At 39.5% G+C, this 26,789-nt stretch overlaps 1 protein-coding gene across 1 annotated transcript in view; it reads right to left on the bottom strand.

Moving 5' to 3' along the window:
- Positions 1 to 26,359, bottom strand: part of ATP8B1 (ATPase phospholipid transporting 8B1) — a 49,502-nt gene extending 23,143 nt beyond the window's left edge. Inside the window, exons 1-16 of the mRNA XM_070935973.1 lie at positions 26,182 to 26,359; positions 22,893 to 22,990; positions 21,399 to 21,512; positions 19,419 to 19,517; positions 18,289 to 18,350; positions 17,186 to 17,258; positions 17,022 to 17,092; positions 15,870 to 15,952; positions 13,834 to 13,992; positions 13,517 to 13,605; positions 11,393 to 11,583; positions 9,279 to 9,487; positions 7,596 to 7,639; positions 4,766 to 4,922; positions 1,946 to 2,134; positions 120 to 232 (exon numbers count right to left, since the gene is read on the bottom strand). Of these exons, the coding sequence (XP_070792074.1) occupies positions 120 to 232; positions 1,946 to 2,134; positions 4,766 to 4,922; positions 7,596 to 7,639; positions 9,279 to 9,487; positions 11,393 to 11,583; positions 13,517 to 13,605; positions 13,834 to 13,992; positions 15,870 to 15,952; positions 17,022 to 17,092; positions 17,186 to 17,258; positions 18,289 to 18,350; positions 19,419 to 19,517; positions 21,399 to 21,512; positions 22,893 to 22,990; positions 26,182 to 26,359 (1,929 nt within the window). The remainder of the gene's footprint in view (positions 1 to 119; positions 233 to 1,945; positions 2,135 to 4,765; positions 4,923 to 7,595; positions 7,640 to 9,278; positions 9,488 to 11,392; positions 11,584 to 13,516; positions 13,606 to 13,833; positions 13,993 to 15,869; positions 15,953 to 17,021; positions 17,093 to 17,185; positions 17,259 to 18,288; positions 18,351 to 19,418; positions 19,518 to 21,398; positions 21,513 to 22,892; positions 22,991 to 26,181) is intronic.
- Positions 26,360 to 26,789: the final 430 nt, after the last annotated feature.

Raw genomic sequence — 26,789 nt, 5'->3', positions numbered from 1 at the left:
CCATCTCACTCTCAGATGTCTTTCTACTTCGGTCTCAGAAAAATGCTACTGTATACTGAAACAATTTTCAGTTTGTAACTAGTTTTAATAGTTATCCTGGTAAAGACATTCCAACTTACATTCAACGCATCTTCAGTATCTTGTTTGTTAGGATTTCTTGGATGCAGTCGTTCAAAAATCACTGTATCGGCTCCTTTGCAATAAAGTTTGATGGCCCCATTGGGATCCCTTGCTACAAAAAAGCAAACAGAAAGAATTGAAAAAGGAACCATTTCTTTACTGAAGCTAAGTTATTAAACAGATATATTTTACAGAAAATACATGCAGTCTTCCACTTGAGCATTGCCACACAGTAATCTTTGCAATACTCCAGAATAATTTCCAGGATTTTACTATCATCATTAAGTGAACCAATTATTTTCTAGCTAGCTGCAAGAAGAGTGACCTTTCAATTTGCACATAATAAAGTCTTGCAGGGTTTCCATAGGCAGATGTTCTTCCTTCATTCTGCTCCAGAACTTCAAGTGTTCTGTTTACAGGTCCTTTAAGGGGAATAGTGGCTTGACAGCTTTGCAGAGACCACCACCAACACTTTACAATGATCAGATTTTATTTTATTTTTTTGCATAAATTGTGCAAACATACACCACCTTACTGATTCCTCTTTAAAATGCAACCTGGATTGAGCTGGGCTGTTTGACTCTTTCAGATCATGGCAATTGTTCTCCATAGTAGCCTAAATGAAGGGAGTCGGGATAATACTGATCAGGTACATGTTGATCCCTTTTTATTAGAGGACCAATGGAGAAAAGATAATTTATTTCCTTTTTATATAGTATGCAGCAGGAGATGAGGCAATCGTTATTCTAGAGTGGAGAGCTGATTTATTGATAAATTCATTAAATTTATATGCTATCCATCTCACTCTGAAAAGTGAATGATTAGATGGTGCATTTCAAAATCATTGGAGAGATTGGTGAGTCAATCAGCAAAAAAAATATTTTGCAAAGTGCCCAAGTGACACTGCAAAGGGCACCAACAATTTGTAGGCAGAAAATGTTAATTATATTCATCTCCTTTAATTTCTTTATAGGTATCCAGAAGACATTATATGGAAGCAACATAACAGTATGTGGGAATGACCTTAGAAAATAGGGGGGACAGCTAGAAGAATGGTTGGATATAAGGCAGCGTAGCCCACAAATGGAGTATGGGGCAGAGCAGAAGGGGCCCTTGGACTATAAAAATGATGGAGTGAAATTTAATTTCAGACTTGCAAGATTCTGTTAAGGTAACCTTACAATAAAATAGAATTGGTTCATCAGGCATGCTTCTTGCCTGGACTACCTTGCAAGGTTGGCATGTGGACAATGGAAGACCACAGTGAAAATACAGAAATTGGGGTCACCACCAATTCTTTAAAAAATAGCTCTCAGTCCCTTAACTGATCCACAGAGCTCAATTTGATTAAGGTAAGTTACAGGGGTATTTTTTTTCCTACTGTTTACAATCTTGGGAATAAAATTAAGTTGTTCCAAGTCCTTGGGATGTAAATAAATACAATCAAACTTTAGGGCAAAAGTGTAGAAGATGTTCATCTCACGTTGCCAAAGATTTTAACCCTAATAATGGTGAATTATATAGCTATAGTGATTTGTCCTTAGGGAACTCTGTCATCTATTTGGCTTAGCACATGAAGAGCAAGAGGCATAGTCTGCTAAACTGATACCATCTTCATGGTCCCAAGGGTTAGGTAACATGGAATTTGATTGCATGGGAGAAGTAAGCTTAAAGCTAATATGACTGTTTGGTATGAAGTTATACTGGAACAGCATCTATTTTAATTATTTTCCTTTTAAAACCGACAAGCTGAGGCATTTTCTTCCTTAAACAGAACTCTGTGGTATTATTTATTTCTAGAACTGGAAAAAAGCTGTTGACTTACTGATAACAGACATCCTTTTTCTGTCACTGTTGAAATCCAAAATGGCAAGCACATCATAGGTTTTCACAATTCCCATTTCGCTTATTGTAATGGTATTTTGCGTGCGTGAGAGGAAAGCATAACCCAAGTTTCTGGCTGCAGTCACCAATGCCTCTTCGTCTGGAGAAGCAGCATGATAGTTGAGCTCACCTTGATGAAAAAAAAAAACAAATAAGAAATCCTTACATTCTTTGGAAACTGATGCTGCAGTTAACAAACCTACCTCATTCCTAGTATTTATTTGTTGCATATATCAGGAGTATCAAACTCAATTTCACTGAGGGCTGCATCAGGGTTGTGTTTGACCTCGAGGGCCGGGGTGGGCGTGGCTAGGGTAGGGGTGGCCAGCTCACCATCACTCGTGTCAGGGGTGCCTGTGGTGGCCTGAGGGCTCTGCCAGTGAAAATGGGCTCCTGAGCTCCATTTTCGGCTCCAATGACTTCTTGCAACCCTCTGCCAGTGAAAACAGAACTCGGGAGGGCCGCTCGTGGCCCTCACGAGCTCCATTTTTGGTGGCAGAGGCACGGAGGGCCAGTCCTTTGCTTGCAGGCCAAATCTAAGCAACTCTCGGGCAGGATCCAGCTCCCGGGCCTTGAGTTTGACACCCCTGGCATATATTCATTCTTTTACATAGTCATCATCATCAGTCTTTGTTCCTGGAAACTCAAAGCGGCAAAAATAAAGTTGCCCTTTGTGTCATCTTCTCCAACAACTCCGTAATCTAGTATGAGTTAAGTGAGAGCAACAGCTCTCAAGTTAGGACTTGTACATGATTCTCCATAGTCCAAAACAGTATCTTAACTAGTGTATTACACCAGCTTTATGCGGATTGGATCATTGTGCACATGTGGCTTTTCCATACTGGTAAAATAATATATAGGACCTTCTAGCGTCACCTCTGAGCCTCAGATTTTAGCAGATTATCAGGCAAGATATTCTATCATCCGAATGTGGTTTGAACAACAATGACGGCAAAAAGGACACAGGTAGTCCTCAATTTACAATCACAACACAAAATTTATGTTGCTAAGTGAGACATTTGTTAAGGGAATTTTGCCCCATTTTACAACCTTTCTTGCCACATTTGATGAATGAATCACTGCAACTGTTAAGGTAGTAACACAACTACGAGGTGAATCACCACAGTTCTTAAGTTAGAAACATGATTGTTAAGTGAATCTGGCTTCCCCAATGACTTTGCTTGTCAGAAGGTCACAAAAGGGGATTACATGATCCCAGGACAATGCAACCGTCATAAATATGAACCAGTTGCCGAGCATCTGAATTTTGATCACGTGGCCATGGGGATAACTGCAAAAGTTGTAAATGTGAAAAATAGTCATAAGTCACTTTTTTTCAGTACCGTTGTAATTTTGAACAATCACTAAATGAACTGTTGTAAATTGAGGACTACCTGTATCTTCACTGCCATTAAACCAATCCTGAAGTTGGTTTAATAATCTGATTTATTCCAAACCTAATTAATGATTGTTTCTCATTCTGTTGAACTGCAAAATCATAGTTTATTAAAGACCTCATATACAACTGAGAAGCAAGTAAAGCAGTGTTTCTCAATTGCTGGCTAGGGGATTCTGGGAGTTGAAGTCCACCCATCTTCAAGCTTCCAAGGTTGAGAAACACTGAAGTAAAGGATATTATGCAAGCAACCATGCTTCTGATTCAGTTGATAACCAAGATAAATTTGTTTAATATGGACTAGAGTTTAGGAGGTGGAAAATTATGAGATAAGAGAATGCTTTGAGTACCAATGTCAGCAAAATGGTTTCTAAGCACTGCAAATATTGGCCAACAAATGATCATATGATAGTAATATTGTAATAGTAGGTCAGATGTTCCTTTTTTTTTTTAATTTGATTTATATGCCGCCCTTCTCCGGAGACTCAGGGCGGCTTACAGTGCGTTAAGCAATAGCCTTCATACTTTTGTATATTTATACAAAGTCAGCTTATTGCCCCCACAAACTGGGTCCTCAAATAATATATTTAAATAATATATGCTTTGGAAAAATAAAGATATAAGAGATTTTGAAAATTAAACACAGTCACAAATATGAAGTGGGTAGCTGCTCAAAATGAATAAACAAATAAGATTCTTTGACAGTGTACAGTGCATATTAAATACCATGTATTTGATAAGACCATCTCATTGTCTTTTTGGGTCCCAAAATAAGCACTAGGGCTTATTTTCTGGGGTGCCTCCCCCCATGTATGGGAGGCCCACTACTTCTGCTTGCTCACGGTGGGGCAGGAGGCTGTGTGACTCACTAGTGCCGCTGCCACATGGTGGGGTGGTGGTGGTGGAGCTGCCCCATGTGCCCCGCACTGGTTTATCTCAGGGCCCCCACAGCCAGGCCATCCACCCCCCAACACCTGCCTCACCTCACCGCCACAGCACCAGCAGTCAAAGAAGCAGAAGTGGGCCAGCTGCCATGTGGGCTCCTGCTGCACATGGCTGCTGATGCTGCCGCTACGAGGCAGGTGTCGGGGCATGGATGGCCTGGCTGTGGAGGCTCTGAGGTAAGCTGGTGTGGGGCACATGGGGCAGCTCCACTCCCTTGTGGAGCTTGTGGCCGCGACACCGCAAGCAACCGAGGGAAAGGATGGGTGGCCGGCTGTGCAGGCTCTTAAGTAGGGCTTATTTTGGGGTAGGGCTTATATTAGGCACATGCGTAAAAACATGCTAGGTCTTATTTTCAGGATAGATCTTATTTTGGTGGAAATTGGGGTAGGAGTATATCAGATCATGCCAGGTAGCACTTACCATCAGTAGTATCTACCATCACAGTATGACAAATTGCCAGAAGGAGGAAGAATTGCTGAATTTCAGTTTCTTTCCCAGTTTTAATTTTTTCAATCAGGTAATGATCGTAAAAATTAAGTTTTCCATCTGCGTATATATTCCAGCTTAAATCAACTTGCTAAAAAAATAAAAAAATAAAATACAACATAGTAATTATAGGTATTATTTTAAATAATGACTAATCCCTTGATCTAATTCCCTAACAGAGCACCCATGGCACCGATCTTCCCATCTGCATGCTCATCAGCTACTATCTTTACTTCCCAGAATATTTAATTTTGAATATTAAGGGGTTTATATACACCACTGATTTAAAGGTAATGCCCATGTTGCCATAATGAAATACGGTGGCTGGGTGGGGGAATCCTGAGATAATAATACAGGTAGACCTCAATTTACAGCCACAATTGAATCCAAAATTTTCTGTTGCTAAGCAAGACAGTGGTTTTGCTCCATTTTATGCCTTTCCTACCACAGTTGTTAAGTAAATCTGGCTTCCCCATTGATTTTGCTTGTCAGATGATCGGAAAAGGTGATCACATGACCCTGGGACATTTCAACTATCATAAATACATGCCAATCATCATAAATATATGCCAAGTAGCCAAATTTCAATCATGTGACCCAGGGGTGGGTTCTAAATTTTTTTACTACCAGTTCTGTGGGCGTGGCTTATTTTGTGGGTGTGGCTTGGGGGTCATCTGACTAGGTGGGCGTGGCTAGCTGGTCAGAATCATTTCTGGAAGGTCCTCGCACTTACGACAAGTCCTCGCACTTACGACCCAACTCATTTGTTTGCTTTTAACACTGATCAGCTGTAGGACGGCCCTTTGAAGCCCCGCGGCAAGAGTTTAAACAGGTTTTTTCCCTCTAGTCATCAGCTGGGACTCAGGAGGCAGCAATAGATTGGGGGTGGGACCAAATAAAAGGTAAGAATAATGTGGGTGGGGGTGGGGGGGAGGGCGGGGGGGGAGAACCGGTTCGGTGACGTCATATCGTCACCGCTACCGGCTCGGCCAAACCGGACCGAACCAGGAGGAACCCACCACTGATGTGACCATTGGGATGCTGCAATGGTTGTAAGTGTGGAGAAACGGTCATAAGTCACTTTTTTCAGTGCTGTTGTAACTTTGGACAGTCACTAAACAAATAATTGTAAATAAATGGGGGGGATGGCCTTGCCAGGGTGGGCGTGGCCACCTCAACATCACCCATATTGGGGGCACCTGTGGTGGCCGAAACAAAATGGGCTCCAGAGCGCCGTTTTCGGCTGCAACGGCCTCCTGCAGCCCTCTGCCAGCGAATGCTCCGCATGTGGCCCTCACAAACTCCATTTGCATTGGCAGAGGCATCATGGGCCAGTCCTTCACTGTTTCCAGGGTGGCCCCATGGGCCAGATTTAAGCAGCCTGTGGGCCAGACTCAGCCTGCGGGCCTTGAGTTTGACATCCCTGTCCTCGCCTAATTAATTTAAATCTGAAATAAAACATAAGCAATTCCTGCCTATACTATAATTTACTGAACTGGGAATCATCAATAATCCACTAACGGGAAAATATGCACTGGCTCAAATTTGCCAGATGATAACACATTTTAAATTTGCCATATTCAATCCCACAAAGCTACCTATTGCAGGTAGCAAAATTATCATCCTCATCATCATCTATGGCTTCCTTAAATCCTTGTAAATAATTTTTGTCAGGGCTAGTTAGATGGTCCACCAAATTTGCATCACTTTACTCTATTTCCAGTTTTATTTTCAGTAATTTTAAGCACCTGTTGTCCTGACACCAGTCAGGACCAGGTTATGCAAGATGAGACAAACTGATTCTTTCCATTTTTGTAGCCGCCCATTTCTGCCTTTTATAACCATCCACTACTCTCCTTTAGACACTTTCACCGGCTCCAGAAAGGAGTGAAATTTGAGAAGAAAAAGGGAAAGAGAAAGACCAGGTTTTCTTCATGACTTGTATGAGGAATTTAATTCAGATTGATTCATCCAGTGCTTAAATTCTAAGCAAGTAAATAAGAAAACTGAGCAAGGAGATATATATTCCAAGCAAGGGTGAAATGCTACTGGTTCACTCCGGTTCAGGTGAACCAGTAGTAAAAAAAATGCTTTAAAAGGTAAAAAAAGGTTCCAACGATCACAGCTGTGCCGCGCGATCGTCGGAACCTTTTTTTTTTTTTACTTTTTTAAAGCATTTTTTTACTACCTATTCACCCGAATAGTAAAGGAAAAAAAGGTTCCAATGACTGTGCAGCACAGCTGTGATCATCAGAACCTTTTCTTTTACTTTTTTAAAGCATTTTTTTACTACCGGTTCGGGCGAATAGGTAGTAAAAAATGCTTTAAAAAAGTAAAAAAAATTAAGTTGGTCACGCCCACCCAATCACATGACCTCCCCTCCAAGCGACGCCCACCAAGCCACGCCCACAGAACTGGTAGCAACAAATTTTACATTTCACCACAGATTCCAAGGATTATCTAGTTGGTCCCTGGGATCATAAACATTGGCTCACAGACAATGGATCATCACCACTCAGTACCCAAAGTTCAAAAAGACACGTACTCCCGTGCAGTCCATGGTCTACCCAATTAGAAACAGCAGAAGCCTGCCCCTCTACCCCTTTCCTTGAAGTTGTAAGAGACATATGCAGGAGACAGACACTCTCTCCTGTCTTGGAATTCCACCAAATTTGCAGAGAGCCACTTTGGATAGTGAGAAGCATATAAATTTAATAACTAAATAAAAGTAAAAATAAAAAAATAGATAAATGGTTATGCTTACTTCTAAATGATTATGCTCTTCGCCTGTTTTATCCCTGCATTCTCCTGAAAAGCAAAATAAAATATCAACTCTGGTGCAAGCACTATCTTGTCTTATCAGAAGAACCTATCTTCTTCAACCCTGTGTTTCTAAGAGTACTGTAGGAAGTCAGAGCTGCATAGAAACAGACCCTGATGGGAATTTGCACAGCTGAGGCAAGATTATCAGCGATTTCATCTTCCAGCTGCTGCTCCATGTGGACATAGCCAAAAATATCTGGCAGATCAACCTAATCTTCTGCTGAGGGTTTCCAGGAGAAAGGGAAATTCTTGTTTGCACAGTTACCGTCTGGTCTTGCCATACTGTAAATAATTACATTCATTTGCCTAATGTTTTATTACAGTCACTCAAAGCTATTTTATCTTTGTGGCAAGCAATCTTGTAAGTTGATTATACCAATCAGTGAAGGAATAATTCATGGCATCATAAAGGTGGGGGGAGATATTGGGGTCTTTGAATTTTCCTTTCTGCTTATTGCAGGAATCCAAATATAAGCATCCCAAGCTGATGCTTCCATTTGAGCACTCAACAATCCAGTAAATAGGAGCCCACTGCCTTTTCCCTAAAATTCATTCGGAATCTGCCTTCTATTCCATATTATGCATTTTGGAGCAAGGGAGAACTCTTCTATGTGACATCTTTTCAGTGCTGCCAAATCTGTTCATCATAGTCTTTTACCACAGCTAACCATAAACAACTCCTTCAATTTCTCTTCATACCATGTTTCCCTAAAAATAAGACCAGGTCTTATCTTAATTTTTGCTCCAAAAGATGCATTAGGGCTTATTTTCCAGTTAGGTTTTATTTTCGAGGAAATACAGTACTAAATGCGTCCGTCTGGCTGACAATCTTAACTGGGGCTTGTTTTTGGAGTAGGGCTTATATTACGAGCATCCTGAAAAATATGCTAGAGCTTGTTTTTCCTCTTAGGTCTTATTTTGGGGAAAACACAATAGAGCTTGCTTTCTAAGCCCTGAACAATTATTCTCATTCTCAGAACCCATTCTCATTTGCTGAATAGTACTTGAGGTGTAGTGTTTCAGTCTGCACACAGTGCTTGAGCTGGATTTTGACGGAAGCCAAGCAGAGGGAAATGAATAATTTAGAAATTATAATTTTGTGGATTTTATTCTAAAACTACATTGGCCCTTTTTGCGATCACATCATACTTCTGGCTCATACTTAACTTGAAATCGACTATTGCAACAATTTTTTTACAAGTATTAATTAACTAGATATCTCATACCTGTGTGATTTATTTTCTTTTCTAAGTAATTTTCTAAGTAATTTGCATTTGTCTATCCAATTTCATACTATTATTTTCAACCTATTTCTCCAATTTATCGATAATCTAGTTTGGAATTTCTACCTTTCAGGAAATTAGCTATTCTCCCCAATTTTTTATCATGTACAAATCTGATAAGCATCACCTCCATCTCATCACCCAAGTCATTAATGAAAATAGTGAAGAATGGGGGACTTATCCTTGTGGCGTCCCGCTTAATCCTCAGATCTTCTTGGTTTGATGAGGAACATTTGATGAACATACTTTCAGTATGATTTTCATAGCAATCAATTATTTGGGGTTTTTTTCCTCCATACCATGAATGTCTTGTAATCATTCATAATAAAAACTAGATTTACCGTAGGTTTGTCCATTTATGCAACATTTTTTGAAAGTCATGATATTCTGCGTCAATGTGCCTGTCTTGTCTGAGAAGATGTAGTGGATCTGTCCCAGCTGTTCATTCAAAGTGGTAGTTCTTGCTTTTGCAGCTGTATCCTTCTCTGGATAATACATCTGCAAGTCCCAGTTGATAAAATAACTTTGGCCCAGACGGATCACTTCAACACTAGTGAGTAAGAAACCACAAAGATTACCCAGTTTTCAGAACTTGAGTGCACAAGAAACATTGAACAAGAATTGTTTTAGAGAAGTAGTAAGGAATGACCTATCAACTTCAAACCGAATCGGACTGACATCATTTTCACGCTTTTCAGTTGCCACACTGTATGGGGAGGGGCAGTGGTGGGATTCAAATAAGTTAACAACGAGTTCTCTGCCCTAATGACTGGCTGGCTGGGCGTGGCCCTGGTGTGCGTGGCCAGGGGTGTGTGACAGGCAGCACTCAACCTCCTGCAGCCCCCTGGGAGGAAAAATGGGCTGCGGGGAGGCCACGCCGCACCCCCGCACCCCATTTTGGGCCTAGTAGGCCTCCCTGCAGCCTCCTGGGAGCAAACACGGGCCACAGGGGGCTGCGCTGCACCCCCCTACCCCCACCCCCCTGTGCCCCATTTTGGGCCTAGTAGGCCTCCCTGCAGTTACCTGGGAGCCAAAACGAGGCGTGTGGGGAGTCCTGGGAGGGGAGGGGAGGGGCGGAGCAAGCCAGCAATTTAACAACTAGTTCATCCGAACCGGCCCAAACCAGCTGAATCCCACCACTGGGGAGTGGGGAGGAGGTTGTAATGCATTGCCAGACACAATACCAATCTTTCTCTTGGGAATCAAGGTCATCTCTGCAGGTGCCGGATGAAAATAGGGGAGTGCCTAAGAAGCCCGCCAATTGACTTTATTGGACAATGTGACTGGCAACACTTGGGGAGGGGGACATATGCTATTTTAATTATACTGTAACCCCGGGGAATAATTAAAGTTGGTTTTGCATTTAAGTGTGCTGATATGATGTACCCAATAAAGAAGTCCTTTAAGGAAGAATCCAGCCTTGGAGTTCTTATTTGCTTGGGCTCATTATTCGAAACCTGACATGACCAATGAATCAAGCAATTTCTGAAGGGATTGTAGAAAACTATAGAATTAAGTGAAATTTTTATGGATGCATTTTCATATATATACCAATTTGGATTTTTAAAACTGGGACAATTCCTGAGAGATGGGGTGGGTTCCTCTTCATCAAATATGTACATGTGTAGAGGCTCATCAGCCATCTGTAAAGAATATGAAGTCCTGCACTGAGTAAATAAGAATGTGTATCAACAATTAACTTTCCAATTCTTATGATTCTATAAATTTTTTTTATTTTTTTATTTTTTTATTTTTATTTATTTTTATATGCCGCCCTTCTCCGGAGACTCAGGGCGGCTTACAATGCGTTAAGCAATAGCCTTCATACTTTTGTATATTTTTATACAAAGTCAGCTTATTGCCCCCACAAACCAGGTCCTCATTTTACCCACCTTAGAAAGGATGGAAGGCTGAGTCGACCTTGAGCCTGGTGAGAATTGAACTCGCAGTAATTGCAGGCAGCTGGATGTTAAATGCTGCCTTAGTAGGAGGCATTAGCCTCCTACGCCACTCAGGCTCTGCAATGCTAAGCAATACTGTCTGGTATTCTACATTTCAAAGCAATTTTTAAATCAGAATACCCATTTCTTACATTAGTATTTAGTGAGCCATGGTGGCGCAGTGATTAGAATGCAGTATTGCAAGCTAATTCTACCAACTGCCAGCAGTTTGATTCTCACCAGCTCAAGGTTGATTCAACCCTAATCTAAGGTTGGTAAAATGAGGACCCAGATTGTTGGGGGCAATATGCTGACGCTTAGAGAGGGTTGTAAAGCACTATGAAGCGGTATATAAGTCTAAGTGCTATTGCTATTTACAAACCTGCCAATTACCATATCCTAATCAGAGAAGGGACACATTTTTCTGCTTCTCAAACAACGACTGGAACTCCTGATTTATTAGAACAATTTCAAGCTTATACTCAAACCATAATGAAGGTTCTTGTCTTTCTTACCTCACATAGAGGGATATGGGAACCATGGTGTTAAGCACAATGATGTAGCCCCAAAAGTTAAGGAAGCCGCGGTATGAAGGGGAATTATCTTCACCATCATAGAGATACCAAGAAGAATTGCCAATTTGTTGTTCCCAATAAGTGTGTCCAATAGCCAGACCGGCAGACTCCAGGATGAGTAACACGAAAATCTGAAATATAAATACAACCAAAACCATGCTTATGAAATAATATTCTATCCCCTAGCTATCATGAAGAATCTCAGATTCACACACTGGTGCTTGAAGAGGAGAGAAAAACAGATCTGATCATTGCTGTTGCAAATGAGTTTAGAATGTTCTGTCCTAATAAGAGACTTACTGTAGCACAACTAATGAATGATATGGGCAACTCACCAGCACAAAGACTGAACTAATATCAAAAATAAAGGTGTCACCACCTTGTTCACTCTCTATTGATATGAATCCAAACAATAAGATCAGAAATTGCATAGGACAATGCACAAAATAAATAATTAGATGTATTTTTTAAAAATTTCCATAATCTTCACAGTGGCTTCCCGTGACTCTCTATTCAAACTCTATAAGAAACTACTGAAAGAGTTGGCCATGCTTAGCTTGAAGAGGTGAGTCTAAAGGTAAGTGATAATAATCTGGTAATCATCTTTCAATAAGTGAGGTAGGCTGTCATAAAGGACAAAGAACAGAGCCAATTTCTATTGCTGCAGGTGGCAAGATAAGGATCAGTGGGTTGAACAGATTTTAGGAAGAACTTCATAATAGCAAGAGCCGTTTGTCCTCTTTTAGGAGCAGCTGGCTGTTTCTAAAGTACTTCTGTAGTCACGATTTAAGCCTAAAATTGAAAATCAGGCTTCTCAGATGTTACATCTTTTCTATCCTGCTCTACGGAGTGGATAGTTGGTATCTAACAGAAAGCCACTTGAAGAGATTAGAAGCATTTGAAATGTGGATTTATAGATGGCTGTTACCAGAGGTAGCATTCTGCCGGCTCAGACCAGTTTAGGTGAACCGGTAGCGGTGACTGTGGGTGGGTGCCCACCTGCCCCTGCCCACCTGCCCCTGCCCACCTGCATAAAGATGTCCTATTTAGCCACATTTTTGAGGACAGGTGCATACGCGGAAGGTGCGTGCATAAGCAAAGCACATACACGGGAGGCCGGGCACACATGTGGAAGACGCACGCAAAGCGAGCATGCACGCGTGGGGCAAACCGGTGGTAAGCATTTCTGAAACCCACCACTGGCTGTTACATATAAGCTGGGTTGACAAAATCAGAAATGAGGTAATAAGCCGTCTGGGAAAGCCAAGGGAAATCATCAAAACCATTAAAAAGCGAAAGTTAGAATATTTTGGACATGTGATGCGACACCCCGAAAAATACATACGGCATACCTCACTTAATCCTCCAGGGAAAGATTGAAGGCAAATGAGGTCCAGGCAGAAGAAGATCATGGCTTCAAAAATCTAAGGGACTGGTTTGGACAAAACTCAGCAGCACTTTTTCGTGCAGCTGTTGATAAAAATAGGATCACCAAAATTATCACCAATGTCCAGGGGTAAAATGCTACCAGTTTGGACCACTTCAGCCAAACCGGTAGTGGCAGCGGCACGTGGTTTGGAGAACCGGTAGCAGCGGCAGCACGAGGCTCCGCAGACCTGTCCGGACGTCGTTACTTCCTGGTTTTAACCAGGAAGTGACCTGTTTTTGACCCTCTGCGCATGCACAGAAGGCCTTGCGCATGCCCAAAGGGTCCAAGTGCGCACATGATGCATGGAATGTGCACTTCCAAACCAGTAGGGAAGATAAGTAGATTTCACCCCTGCCAACGTCCGATGACGGATATGGCATAAGAAGAAGAAGAAGAAGGCTGTTTCTATTCGCTATTTGCATTTAAGAAGAGGTATTATGCAGAAGATGTATAGATATATCTATATAAATATAGATCCTGCATTCTATTTGTCAGGACTGGTTGCAAGGAAGCCAGAAACTTTCTTCCCTGATACCATGATAAATATTTGACTTTAACAGTAAACAATTTTGTGCCACAGCTTTTGTTAACCCTAACTAAATACCAAGGAGGAAAAATAAACTGAAATATCTTACCGTGTATACCATATAATTCATAAGCGAGTCAATTTTGGTCCTTTTAAACCGTGTTTTTCCACTGTTCTTCATTATTTTTGTATCAGACCCTAAAATCACATAAAAACTACAGTGTAAATGTCATTATTTTCAGACACATATTAATAATACACATTTATTTTCGTAGGTGCATAATAAGAATATTTGGCAATTTATTATGTTGTATTATTTATCATAGTCTTAACATGTCAAAAACTGAATATACATTTGTGAAAAAAAACCTGTCTCTTTTTACATCAAAAAGCCAGCAAGTGATATTTCATTCATTCGATAGATACCTGCAAATATGACAAGTCCATGACATACTTCTGTGTTCCGGATTTTACAACCACGCAACAAAATTTTATCAGAGTCCAAAGCATATCTCTTTCCTCTCCATATCATGGTGCCTGTAAATTTATCTAGACGATTGTTGGGCTCTTCACACTCTACCAGGCCTAGGTGGTTATTAAAAAGAGCAGCAAGAGGAAAGAAAAGATTTTAGATCACAACATTATACTTAAAATATTTTCGTGGCAGATTGCTCTATCTGGAAAGTGAACAGTAGATGACGTGCAATTCAAGTAATCCTTGTTTAGCTACCACAGTTGGGACTGGCTATTTAGTCGTTATGCGAAGCGATTGCTAAGTGAAACTGTGGCTCTACTTATGATCTTATTTCAACTTTTCCAAGAAGGCCATAAATGTGAGGATTGGCAAAGTTACTTTTTCATCACTTCAAAATTGCATCACTAAACAAGACAGTCACTAAATGAAGTCTATCTGTCCTTCACACATAGGAGGGGGTTACAGGTGCTACTCCTTTTCTTGACACATTTTAGAGCCTCTTGAAAATGTTGATTATAACTTCAGAAGGCCCCTGGAAAAGGGTGGATCATGCATACAAAATCTGAAGAATCCTAGTTAGAGTCTGTATTTTGCACAACCAATTTGTATGAACGGAACCAAGTTCTTATGTACCACTTTGGAGACAGAGGATCATGGTCAGAATGACAATTAAGTTTATTACTGTAATTACCTTCTGCTACTAAAGGCTTGCATCTCTGAGCTTTCTACCTTCATGGTAGGTAAAAATGATTAAAAAAAGAAGGAAGTACAGTAAAGCATTTTTCTTATAAGAGCCAAGCTGGAAGGATGCACCTGAGAATATCTGTCTTTCAAGCAGGAAAGCAACCAACAGGAAATCTTTCCATTTGATCTTTATTCTAATGCCCCTAATGATCAATAAGATAAAAGGTGTAAAGTTTCCCTGCTTCTGGAATTGTGTCTACAAACAACAGTAGCATAGGGAATTAAGAAGGAGGGATCAGGGGTGCTATTCAGCAGGTTCTGACAGGTTCTGGAGAACCGGTAGCGGACATTTTGAGTAGTTCGGAGAACCAGCAAATACCACTTCTGGCTGACCCCAGAGTGGGGTTGGAATGGAGATTTTGTAATATCCTTCCCCCAGGAGTGGGGAGGGAATGGGGATTTTGCAGTATCCTTCCTCTGGAATGGGGTGGGCATGGAGATTTTGCAGTATTCTTCCCCTGGAGTGGGGTGGGCATGGAGATTTTGCAGTATCCTTCCTCTGCCATGCCCACCAAGCCACACCCACCAAGCCACACCAAGCCACACCCACAGAACCGGTAGTAAAAAAATTTGAATTCCACCACTGGGAGGGATACTCTCTCCCCAAATGAGATGGAGACATCTATGAAGTGGGGGTTCTTCTCGAAGATAGTAAATCGAACTATGAATGGGCCCATTTCCCCTCATTCTAAGTTCACTTTCCTTCTATTTAGAGGAGCCCTTAAATGTTCACCTCCACATGGATGAGCTGGAATGTTATTGGAAGAAGAATGCAGGGAATGAGTTCCATGGCATTCTTATGCGGTTAAATGCAACTCATTGAATTTGGCAGAAATTTAATATTTTCCGTTCTATGATATGCAATAGGAACATACTTCAGTTTTTCTTTCAATGTAAGCATCTCATGCAGAATTTCACCTAATAAAGCAGCTTATGGAGAAGTTCACAAACGACTGAGAGAATCAGAATGGAGAAGCTAAGTAGTTACATAGAAAAGAATATGTGCTTTATGCAATGGAAAAATGTTTCAAACTTAATGGCTTCTACTAAGAAGTAAAAGGGAACAGCAGGTCCTAATGTTAATGCGGTTTTCTTGGTTACTGAGCTTGTTAAAATGTTTTTTCGGTATACATGTGAAAAAGTTCCTTGTCTTAAAGACTGGATAAAAATCTTTGGATTTGATGGAAGATAAATTTCTAAAGATAATTTACACATTAAAAAGGGAAAGTATGTTTGAACAAACCATCAAATACTGCAAGTGCACTTTCTTCCTGAAGGCACCTGTCTGTTACTTCCAGTGACATTTTGAACTTTAAGTTGGTTTCACTAGCAGAGAAAGAGAGAGAGAGAAAAAGACATAAGTTGCAGTGGTGGAAGTTTAAGAAGATAAATGAAGGATTTCAGTTCTTTTTTTAAGTTTGCTTAAGACTCTGCATTTATTTATTTTTTATTAAATTTCGTCTTTCCTATTTTTCTGGTTATTATATTTAAAATGTGAATAAAACAACAGGGGCAAAATCTATAAGCCTTCCCTGCATGAAATCTCAAAATGAATTGTATTCCAATTTCTAGATGTGCCCCATGGCCAAGTAATTTCATGGATTACAAGCTGCTCTACTTCTTTCTCCATTAAATCTAATTAACAATGCATTTTGTTAACAAAGTAGAGAAGTAAGTTGCATGGGATGATTAGAGATATAATATGGTGGTTCATGGTCATTTGGGGGAATTATATCATTTTGCTAAGGAAAATAAAACAAAAGCATTTTTTAAAAATGAGAATGGGAACTACTGTACATAGAACCAGCATATAAAAGTTTCCTTTTTTTGCCATTGTATGACAATGGGAAATGGCTCCTTGTAGCTGTTTGTGTCACCTTGTTCATATTATTTGTGCGGTGATTATATAGGAGAACTAAAATACTATTGAACCAGATTAGAGAGCAACAGCCAACCAAACAAGATGAACCACAAGAATGATAAATTTCTTCTTTAAAAGAAGAAAGCCTCACCATAATTTACAGGAAAAAACACAATTTATACATTTTAACAGATTGGTCATGCTATATTTCTCTCACTTATATTTTATATCCTTCAAACAGAATTAGTTGCCTAGTTCTTAAAAGCAAGATGTTTTGTATATTGACAGATCTATGTATATTCCCAATAATAAACTGTAACCTACAAACAATATACAATACTATTTTAACAACAATACTTCAGCTTTACTTCCTTCATGTCCTAAATATGCAAATGGAATAAAATATAATATTTTAATGTTTAAATATGTTCCCTAAAATTACATTCTGTAAGAATGTAAATCTGTTGTTAAGACAACACACAAGCAATATTTTGGACATGTTTGGAGAATGAAAGTGAAAATAAACAGACTTACCCATCTAATTCAGCTGTTTCTACGTAACAAAGGCTATTTGGCTCTGAACTGGACAACAATAAAATATCAGCCTAGTTAAATAAACAAAATAAATTAAATGTACATCAGTGCAACATTTAATTTTTCAACGTAAATTTATACACATTCAAAGCTTTTGTACTTACAGGAACAAATGCATTTTTTCCCAAACGGATGATATCGCCAACTGCAATGTCTTTCCATTTTGTGTTCTGAAAACTAAGTAGCAAGATATTTACACATAGAAATGTGTACATTATATACACAGAAATGAAATTATAATGTAATAATTATTAAAGTAAAGCTTCTAGTATTTTGCTCCAAAAATGTATAGAACAGTAATGCAAACTTCCCTATAAAAACTTTTAAATGTTTAGCATGCATCGCCAGCCATCAACACACCAATCAACCATTAGGAAGGCACCACATAAATACAAAGAATGGAATAGCCCAAAGCACATATTCCAGTAGAGAGAAGTTCCCTGAAGATGAGCTCCAGCACGAATCTGAAAACTTGGAAGAGTAAACCTCTGGTCCCAGTGATCGACCCAAATTGGATCTTGATTTTTCTTCCCCATTTTATTACTTCAAAAGTGACATTAGAATCATTCAACTATGTAACATTCAGGAAAATTATTTACTTAGTTATTTGTTATGCACGTGGCTGAAAATTATCTAATGATTGACACAAATTCACCGCTATGTAAACATTAGACTTGTACAAACTGGATTCAAGTCAGATTACCAGTTCAATTCAAATTAAGCTGATCAGATTTGAAACATTGATCCAGTCTGAACTTCCAAACCAATTCAGATTAAATCAAACCAGATGGAAAGCTAAAAGTAATTGTGTGTTTGTACAAAACCACTGCAGTTGGTTAAATGGAGCCAATGTGAAGCAATCTTTTGATTTCAGAAATCAGGTTCAGAAATTTGCCTGAAACTGAGAATCAAATATTTGCATGATAGACAGAAATGAAAAGTTTAACAGCTTCAAATATCATGAATATAATCCTACACTTCAATTGTGAATAATACACACAATCCTTGGTAGCTGATTCTATACCAGAATGTTTCAAATGGATCATGAGAAAGAGACAATAAAGAATTTTTTCACTAAGTGGGAGATTAGTGTGTGTGCCCAGGGCACCCTCATTTTTCCTGCCTCCCCCCCAAGTTAATAACCATTGCACCTGTAAAAAAATTATATATATAATTAGAAAATTATATCGATATCTCACTATAGTACCTCTTGCCCTTGATTACATCACATGTTCGATTGTTAATTTCATTGTCCATCCGATGGCGTGCCTAAAAGGAGAAATAAATGAAACGATATTAAAAAGACTCTCATTATTTAACATGAAGAAGCTGTAATAACGATCATAATATTAAAAGTATCTCTCCTCCCACAAGAGCTCTTCCTACTTTCGATGGATAGGGATAATGCACCAAATATTTCAGAAAATAATAATAATAATTCAGGCAATTAAATCACTTGTTATCAGGAAGGTATCTGCATAATAATTGCAACATATGTTTATTTATTTGTTAGATTTTTATCCTGCCTTTATTACTTTATAAGTAATTCAAGACAGTGAACAAATCTAATACTCCTTCCTACTCCTATTTTCACCATGACAACAACAACCCTGTGAGTGGGTTGGGGTGTGCGAGAATGACTGACCCAAAGCCATTTAGCCAGTGGTGGGTTCCTCTTGGTTCGGTCCGGTTCAGCCGAGCCGGTAGCGGTGACAATATGACATCACCGAACCGGTTTTCCCCCCGTCCCCACCCCCCCACCCACGTTATTCTTACCTTTTATTTGGTCCCACCCCCAATCTATTGCTGCCTCCTGAGTCCCAGCTGATGACTAGAGGAAAAAAACTGTTTAAACTCTTGTCGCGGGGCTTCAAAGGGCCGTCCTACAGCTGATCAGTGTTAAAAGCAAACAAATGAGTCGGGTTGTAAGTGCGAGGACTGGTCGTAAGTGCAAGGACTGGTCGTAAGTGCGAGGACCTTCCAGAAATGACTCTGACCAGCTAGCCACGGGCACCTAGTCACATGACCTCCAAGCCACACCCACAAAATTAGCCACGCCCACAGAACTGGTAGTAAAAAAATTTAGAACCCACCCCTGCATTTAGCCAACTTGCATTCCTAAAGCGGGACTAGAACTCTCTGTCTCCTGGTTTCTAAGACAGCACCTTAACCATTACAACCAAACTAGCTCTTTTGAGAAGCAAAGTCATGCCTTTCCTTTCTTTTAATTTAGGGAACCCAGTAATCTGCTCTGTTTTCCTTTGTCTGTTGCTCTATTGAAAATCTTATATCACTCTTTATACATTTTTTAAAAAAGTGAAAAGCAAAAATTCTTACAATATCGTCCACTAGATCTTTAACTGCAGTGATACCCAAGACCAGGAGTAACGGAATCAACGTAGTATACCAAGACAGAGTTGTTATCTGAGGAACTGTCTGCAGTGAAAAGAACAAAACGCATCAGTTAATTATTTTTGTAAGACACCACATAGATATCCCAAGTGGCTTATATATTAGATAGATTCCTGATGGCAGATTATGCTATTCCTATTAAATGTAATCCTCAATTTACAACCACTTGTTTGAAGTTACAATGGCATCACAAAAAGTCAATTACGACTGTCCTCACACAGTCATGTGATCAAAATTGGAGCGCTTAGCAACCCACGCAACAGTGGTGGGTTGCCCCCGGTTCGCACCGGTTCTATAGAACCGGTAGTAAAACGGGCGGGAGGCTCCGCCCACTGATCCCGATGTTATCAAAACGCTTCTGCACTTGCGCAGAAGAGAGCGCAGCCCCGCTGCGAACCGGTTGTAAAGGTAAGTAGAATCCACCCCTGCCACACACGTATATTTATGATGTTTGCAGGATCCTGGGATCATGTCATCGCCATTTGCAACTTTCCCAAATGACTTCTGACAAGCAAACTTAATGAGGAAAGCTGGATTTGGTTAACAACTGTGTGATGCACTTAACAATTGCAGTTATTCATTTAAAAAATTGGCAAAAAAGGCTTTAAAATTGGGCGCAACTCACTTAAAAGCCTCCTTGCTTAGCAATGGAAATTTTGGTCTCATTTGTGGTCATAAGTTAAGGACTGCCAGTAATGAATCAGAGTCCTAAATCAGGTTGAGAATACTGCCTCTGAACCTTTATTCACAATTCTTAGATTTAGTAAATTTAAATGCATGGTTACAAAATAAGGATTATCCCAAATAGATCCAATTTAAGTATTGCACAGTTAACTTAGAAATACTTTCATTGAAACATAGCATATCCATCTGGTTTTGAGTCAGAAATACTCTTATTATTTTTTCTTTGCACAGTATTGTTCTAGTCTGTCCTATCCGAAAAGCTTAAAACAGTCATCTTTATATGAGCTGTGGTCAATACTAGACAGAGCTAGCAAGTAGCAGTAGGAACTCTACCAAAAGGAGAATGTTAAAGGTTAACAGTGGTGAAGCAAGAAAACCCTGTTCCCTAGAAGGAAGTGCTGATTTTTGGTATTAAATACAAAAATGCTCCATTATTGCACATGCCCTCTGGGGCTCAGATGTCTGTCTGTAGTCTCCACATTACATTACAGTAAGCTGAACAAGGAAATTTGGATCAGCTCATGTTCAAATGTTGCTACACCAATACAAGGTAGATTGAATTGTGTAAAGCATCACACATATATGAGCAGATTGCTCATATACTGTAATTTGTTATATGATGGCTCAACAAATTTGTAATTTGTTTTCTGAAAATCAGTCAAGAACTTCCCTCATGCGATTAAAACCACAAAGTACGTATATAAAATCAACCAAAATGGTTGACAATCTGGGAGACTAGACTATACGTACTTTGTGGTATATAAAACCACAAAGTACGTATAGTCTAGTCTCCCAGATTGTCAACCATTTTACACCGGTGGTAGATGTACCGTGTTGCCCCGAAAATAAGACCCTGTCTTATATTTTTTTGAACCCCGAAATAAGCTCTTGGCCGTATTTTCGAGAAGGTCTCATTATTTGGGGGCGTGTGGAGCAAGACGGGGCTCCTCTTGACATCTTACCTGATTTCCAGCTCTGTCTCCCTAACCCTAACCAGAGGAAATAGTGGGAACAGGCTGCGCATGCGGTTAAATATTTTCAGGGAGGGCTTATTTTCGGGGGAGGGACTTATTTTAACGCATGTGCGTTAAAGCCCGATTGGGCTTATTATCCAGGGAGGTCTTGCTTTCAGGGAAAACAGGGTATACTGAATCAATCTGCAGCTCTAAAATTGATTATAAAGAGGGTTTACTCCATAATAAATGTCAACATTTATTATACCTGTAAAATAAGTAGAATAAGGAAATAGAAATTGGCAATTCTTTTAAACTGTTCATACAAATTCAATGGCAAAAAAGTAATTGGATTATACTTGTAGGTTTTGATGGCGTTCCCCTGTTGAAGACAAAAAACAAAATCACTTTACTTAAAGCATTAATATAGAAATCATAAAAATTCATTTTGTATTTTAAATAAAACATTATTAACCAAAGTGATTTGATAGGCAAGTGTATTATACAAACCAGACTACTCAACAGTCTATGGGATTTTATTGTTTTGCAAGAAGTCTTATCCCACTCCATATTATTCCACATAAAAAAATAAAACCAACTTCAAAAAAGCACTGAAGGAAAATAGAGAGGCTTTCCCCACTTAATCAAGTATTGAAAAGTTGCCTTGGGAAGCCTAAGCAATCCTCATTCCCAGTTTGTCTCATAAATGGATTTCATAAATATTCTCATTTTGGAAGTGTTGAGGTTTTTTAAATATACAAAGGAATTTTCACCAACTCTGCTGTTCAATTTACTCAGCTTGATTTAGCCTTACATCCTTTTGAGATTGGTAAAATGAGGGTCCAGATCAGTGGTGAAATGCTCCCATGTCTGCTACCGGTTCACTTTTATTAGACCACATCAAATTAGTTGTGTCTGCCATTCATTTAATACCTTGTTTTCCATTTTTAATGAAAGCATTTGGAACAGAAAATTAAACCTTGGAAGAATTCTTCTTAATCAAGACAATTTTAACTTTCTCCATCTTAAGAAAAAAACACCTGTATGTTTTTCCAGATCCCTGAGTAATTATTTTTAGATAGGAGTCTATTGTTTCTTTCTCAAATATATACACACCTATTGAACCTTTTTACCATGATGTTAAATCTTATTATTTGGTTTGGAAACATTGCTTTTCTTCCTCAGCTAAATTCCATGTCAACATATGAGTTATTTCATTAATTTTAATTAAACTAAAATACAAGGAAATCACCTCCAATTTAGCTCTAACCATTTTTGAAAGTGCAGCTTCCAAAAGGCCACTGAAATGCAAATTGAATTATCTGGCACAAAAAAAAGATTAATGGCATTTAGAAAATAATTAAGTAATTAAAACTGCAAAGGGTAAATATCTCTTTAGATGAGGTCTTATTTGAGAATGAAAAAGACCAGAGCAATTTTAGGATTGATGGAAACTCCAATGCAACAACCACTAGGCTCTTCAACTATGTTAAATGCCAACTGCAATGAATGTGCATATTAAAATGAACATTATTAGGTCATCCAGTTTCTCTGTTTGTTTTCCTTAAAACATGCTGGACAAAGTGGCTAAATACACTATAGTAAGAACTGCACTCAAATGCATCTAGAAAGTGTAACTTTTGCAAAGTCTGGACCTAATGAATCCATGACTGTACAAAACAATTAATCAATTAAGATTTTCTCTTTAGATGAGAGGCTTAAGAACTATTGGAAACTATTACGTATAAAGATGTTTACTTACCGCGTATTTACTTTTCTGAATACAAAGGAATATTGTTTCCTTAAATTGGGGTTGCTCATAGAAAGCTCTGTCATTTGCTTTAACTTGCCAGCTGCAATCTGAAAACACAGCAAAATATTTAATTTGTAAATACTTGGAAGCAGAGAACGGGTTTTCCTTCTATATACTATTGTAGAAAGTCAACGCCTACCCCTCCTAGAAGAATGAAACATTTTGGGAAATATTAAAAAGCCCCCAGAATATATTTCCCCAAAGGGAGAAATGGAGAAACATTTTTTTAGAGGCAGAAAGCAGCCCCCCCCTTTCCTTAAAAGCCCACAGCAGATGTCAGCACTTAAGAGATAAAGAGCTTATTGAAAGAGGAAGACAAGTATCTAGATAGCTCTATTCATAGGCAAAGCAAATACTGCAGGCAGAAATCCATTCAAGACAGGATATTTTGAAACTCCCTACAGCAAAGTCTGAACAAAGGCAGAATGGTAGGATTAGAAGCAGCCCCCTCACTCAAGATCCAAAACAGGATGAAAGCCATTAAGCCACAATAGGAATTGCAATACCCTTTCAGAACACAAGCCCATTCATTGCACCATCTCAGGGCAGTCCAAACTTCACCTGGGACCTCAGATAAACAATAAGCCAAAGGCTGACCAGATTAGCTCAGACAAACCTAGGACAGTGATGGCTAACCTTTTCCGGGCCACGTGCCCAAAGCCCCCCACGTATGCACATGCGGCCCCCTGCATGCCCCCCACCCTGTGCGTGCATGTATGCGCTCCTCCACATGTGCCCCGTCCCTCCCATGCATGCACATATGCCCCATCCCCCGCACATGTATGGCAGAGACCTGATGACCAGCTGGCTGGCAGGAGGTGCATGCACATGCATGGCGGAGCTGAACTGGGGTGATGGCTTGTGTGCCCACACATGCCATAGGTTCACCATCACGGACCTAGGATTTGCATTTTCTCTTTTGCCTATAGAACCAGCTATGACCCCTACATAACCCCTACATGATCCCATAGAAATCTGACAACAGCCAATAGAATACATGTTCTTGCACAGGAACAGAAAGCTCAAGTGCAAAGGCCAAAGAAGGTATTAAACGCCCCCCTCCATTTTGTCAGCTGCCCAGAACCACAAACCCATGTGTAACCCATCAATAAACCATCTTTCTAATCAGCCTCCATCTTTCTAGTATTTTTCACCCAGCTTGGAACTGAGCCAGATGGATATTTCTTCCCGCAATATATATTAAGTGGGAGTGTGCACCCCCCTCCTTTTTTTAAAAAAAATCTCAAAGCAGCTGCACCATTTGCAAAGCTCAAAAGGCAAACATTCTGCATTATATCCTTGATTTTGCATACATTCAGAAATATCTTGATGCTGTTCAATTTTGCTTTAATAAATCAAAACTAGCAGTACTGATGAACCAACAAAATGTGTAGTATTGACAGAGAAATGCTAAAAGTGGGAGAACAGGAGCTGTTGAATGGTAAAATTAATTTTATCTGGAGGGAGGGGAAAGGACACCTTACTAAAAAGAACCACAGTTATGTCATCCATTTGTTTTGTTTTGTTTTTACTGAAAAGCTTGCTGAAAAGTTATTGTAATGACACATCTATTTTCTATGCAGTTACTAAATCCAATTGAAAAGTTGACATAATCTAACCATTGTTTTTCTGTGCCTTAATCCTTATTCACATAAGTATTTGTTACTACTTGTTCATGAATAATGTCCCCAAAATATATCTCAATTAATGTACTGAATTTTGATGGAAGAAAAATCTCCTTGATAATCTCTTCCATGTTGCAAATGTTCTGAATTAATTACTGATTTTTGATGATGGAAGTTTTTCTTTGTTCATCAAAATAAGCATGGGAAAGTTAAAGGTCCCAGGCATCTAACAAGATCTAAATTAGATTACCTATTAAGTTTGTTACTGGGCAACTAATTGATCTACTTAAGTAATTACTCTATATTTCCAGAAGGATGTGATAGCAGCGCTCCAATATCTAAGGGGTTGCCACAAAGAAGCGGGAGTCAAGCTATTCTCCAAATGTCCTGAAGGCAGGAAAAAGAAGCCATGGATGGAAGCTAATCAAGGAGAGAAGCAGAGGTGGTATTCAGCAGGTTCTGACCAGTTCTGGAGAACGGATAGAGGAAATTTTGAGTAATTTGGCGAACCGGTAAATACAACCTCTGACTGGCCCCGCCCCATCTATTCTCTGCCTCCCGAGTCCCAGCTGATCGGGAGGAAATGGGGATTTTGCTGTAACCTTCCCCTGGAGTGGGGAGGGAATGGAGATTTTACAGTATCCTTCCCCTGCCACGCCCAGCAAGCCACATCCATCAAGCCATGCCACGCCCACCAAGCCACGCCCACAGAATCAGCAGTATAAAATTTTGAATAACACCACTGGAGAGAGGCAATCTAGAACCAAGGGGAAATTTCCTAACAGTTAGAACAATTAATCAGTGGAACAATTGCCTCCAGAAGTTGTGAATGCTCCAACACTGGACATTTTTAAGAAGAGATTGGACAATCATTTGTCTGAAATTGTATAGGATTTCCTGCCTGAATAGGGAGGTTGGACTAGAAGACCTCCAAGGTCCCTTCCAACTCTGTTATTTTATTCTACTCTAAAGAAAAAAAATCTTTCAAAATAATCACTAGCCTTTGGTAATAATTTCTTGCATTCTCATTACAAAAGATAGAATTCAAACCAGAGCTCTTCCTATTAGGAATAATAGATCCCAAAATAGAGAAATCTTCACGATACCTAACACTTCACATACTAACCGCAGCAAGGATTACCATTGCACAAGGGTGGAAACAAAATAATATACCACCAGAGGAAATAGTGATTAGGAAAACTTTACAATGTGCAGAAATGGATAAAATGACAATGGAAATTAAGGAAAGAGAAGATTCAGACTATTATAGAGTGTGGAACAAATTCTACAAATGTTTAGAAAAAAGAAATCTAAGTAAGAATTGGGAAATTTAAATTAATATCGCTGAAATAAAGAACTATATGTTACTAATTATTGTTAACCTTATAGTATTGATTGTGTAAATATAATGTAAATGTATGTATTCAGTAGAAGAATTGAACAAAAATAGACAATATGCATGTCGACACAGAAGGCTGTAAAAATAGCATATAATATATTGTTATGTTTGTCATGTTTTTTACTCTGTTTTTGTCCTTGTCCTTTTTTTCCTGTTTTTAAAAGTAAAAAGCTTAATAAAAACTATTTTTTTAAAAAAATTCTTGCGTTCTCACCTTTTCGAAGTGTGTCTCGGGTTGCTTCCACCTCTCTGTTAAAATAGTTTTGCTCTGGCTCAATATCAGGTTGAGTGTCCAAGTCATCTTCCGTCTCATCGTCGCTATATGGAACCTCCTCATCATTGGGCTGAGAGTCTTCATCAAAGGTTGTTTCAGAATCTCTTTCTGAATTCATCCTGCCAGCAGATCCTGAAAAACAAAAGTAAAAGCAAATCAGTATCAACCTGCCATGGAATTCCTTCTTGCCATTTTTCATCAGAGCAAATTTGACCAGTTAAAACAAATTTATTCAATCTATGCTTTAAAAAGAACCTATGCATGGAATCCTTTCCTTATCATTCGGGGCCTCAGTGCAGAGCAAAACTTCTATAGCAGAGGTGGGATTCAGCCGATTCGTACTGGTTTGGGCGAACCGGTAGTGGAGATTGCGGGTGGCTCTGCCCACCAGCCCCGGCGCTATGCTGTCCTATTTAGGCACATTTTTTAGGCCGGGTGCATGCGCGGAAGGCACGCGCGTGAGCAAAGTGCATGTGCGGAAGGCAGGCACATGCACGGAAGCTGTGCATGCGCACAAAGCAGGGATGAAATGCTCCCGGTTTGGAACG

Source organism: Pituophis catenifer, unplaced genomic scaffold, assembly GCF_029215685.1.
Source record: "Pituophis catenifer annectens isolate HBS135680 unplaced genomic scaffold, rPitCat1.0.hap2 SCAF_2, whole genome shotgun sequence".
NCBI lineage: Eukaryota > Metazoa > Chordata > Lepidosauria > Squamata > Colubridae > Pituophis > Pituophis catenifer.
This window is presented reverse-complemented; position numbering and strand designations above follow the sequence as displayed.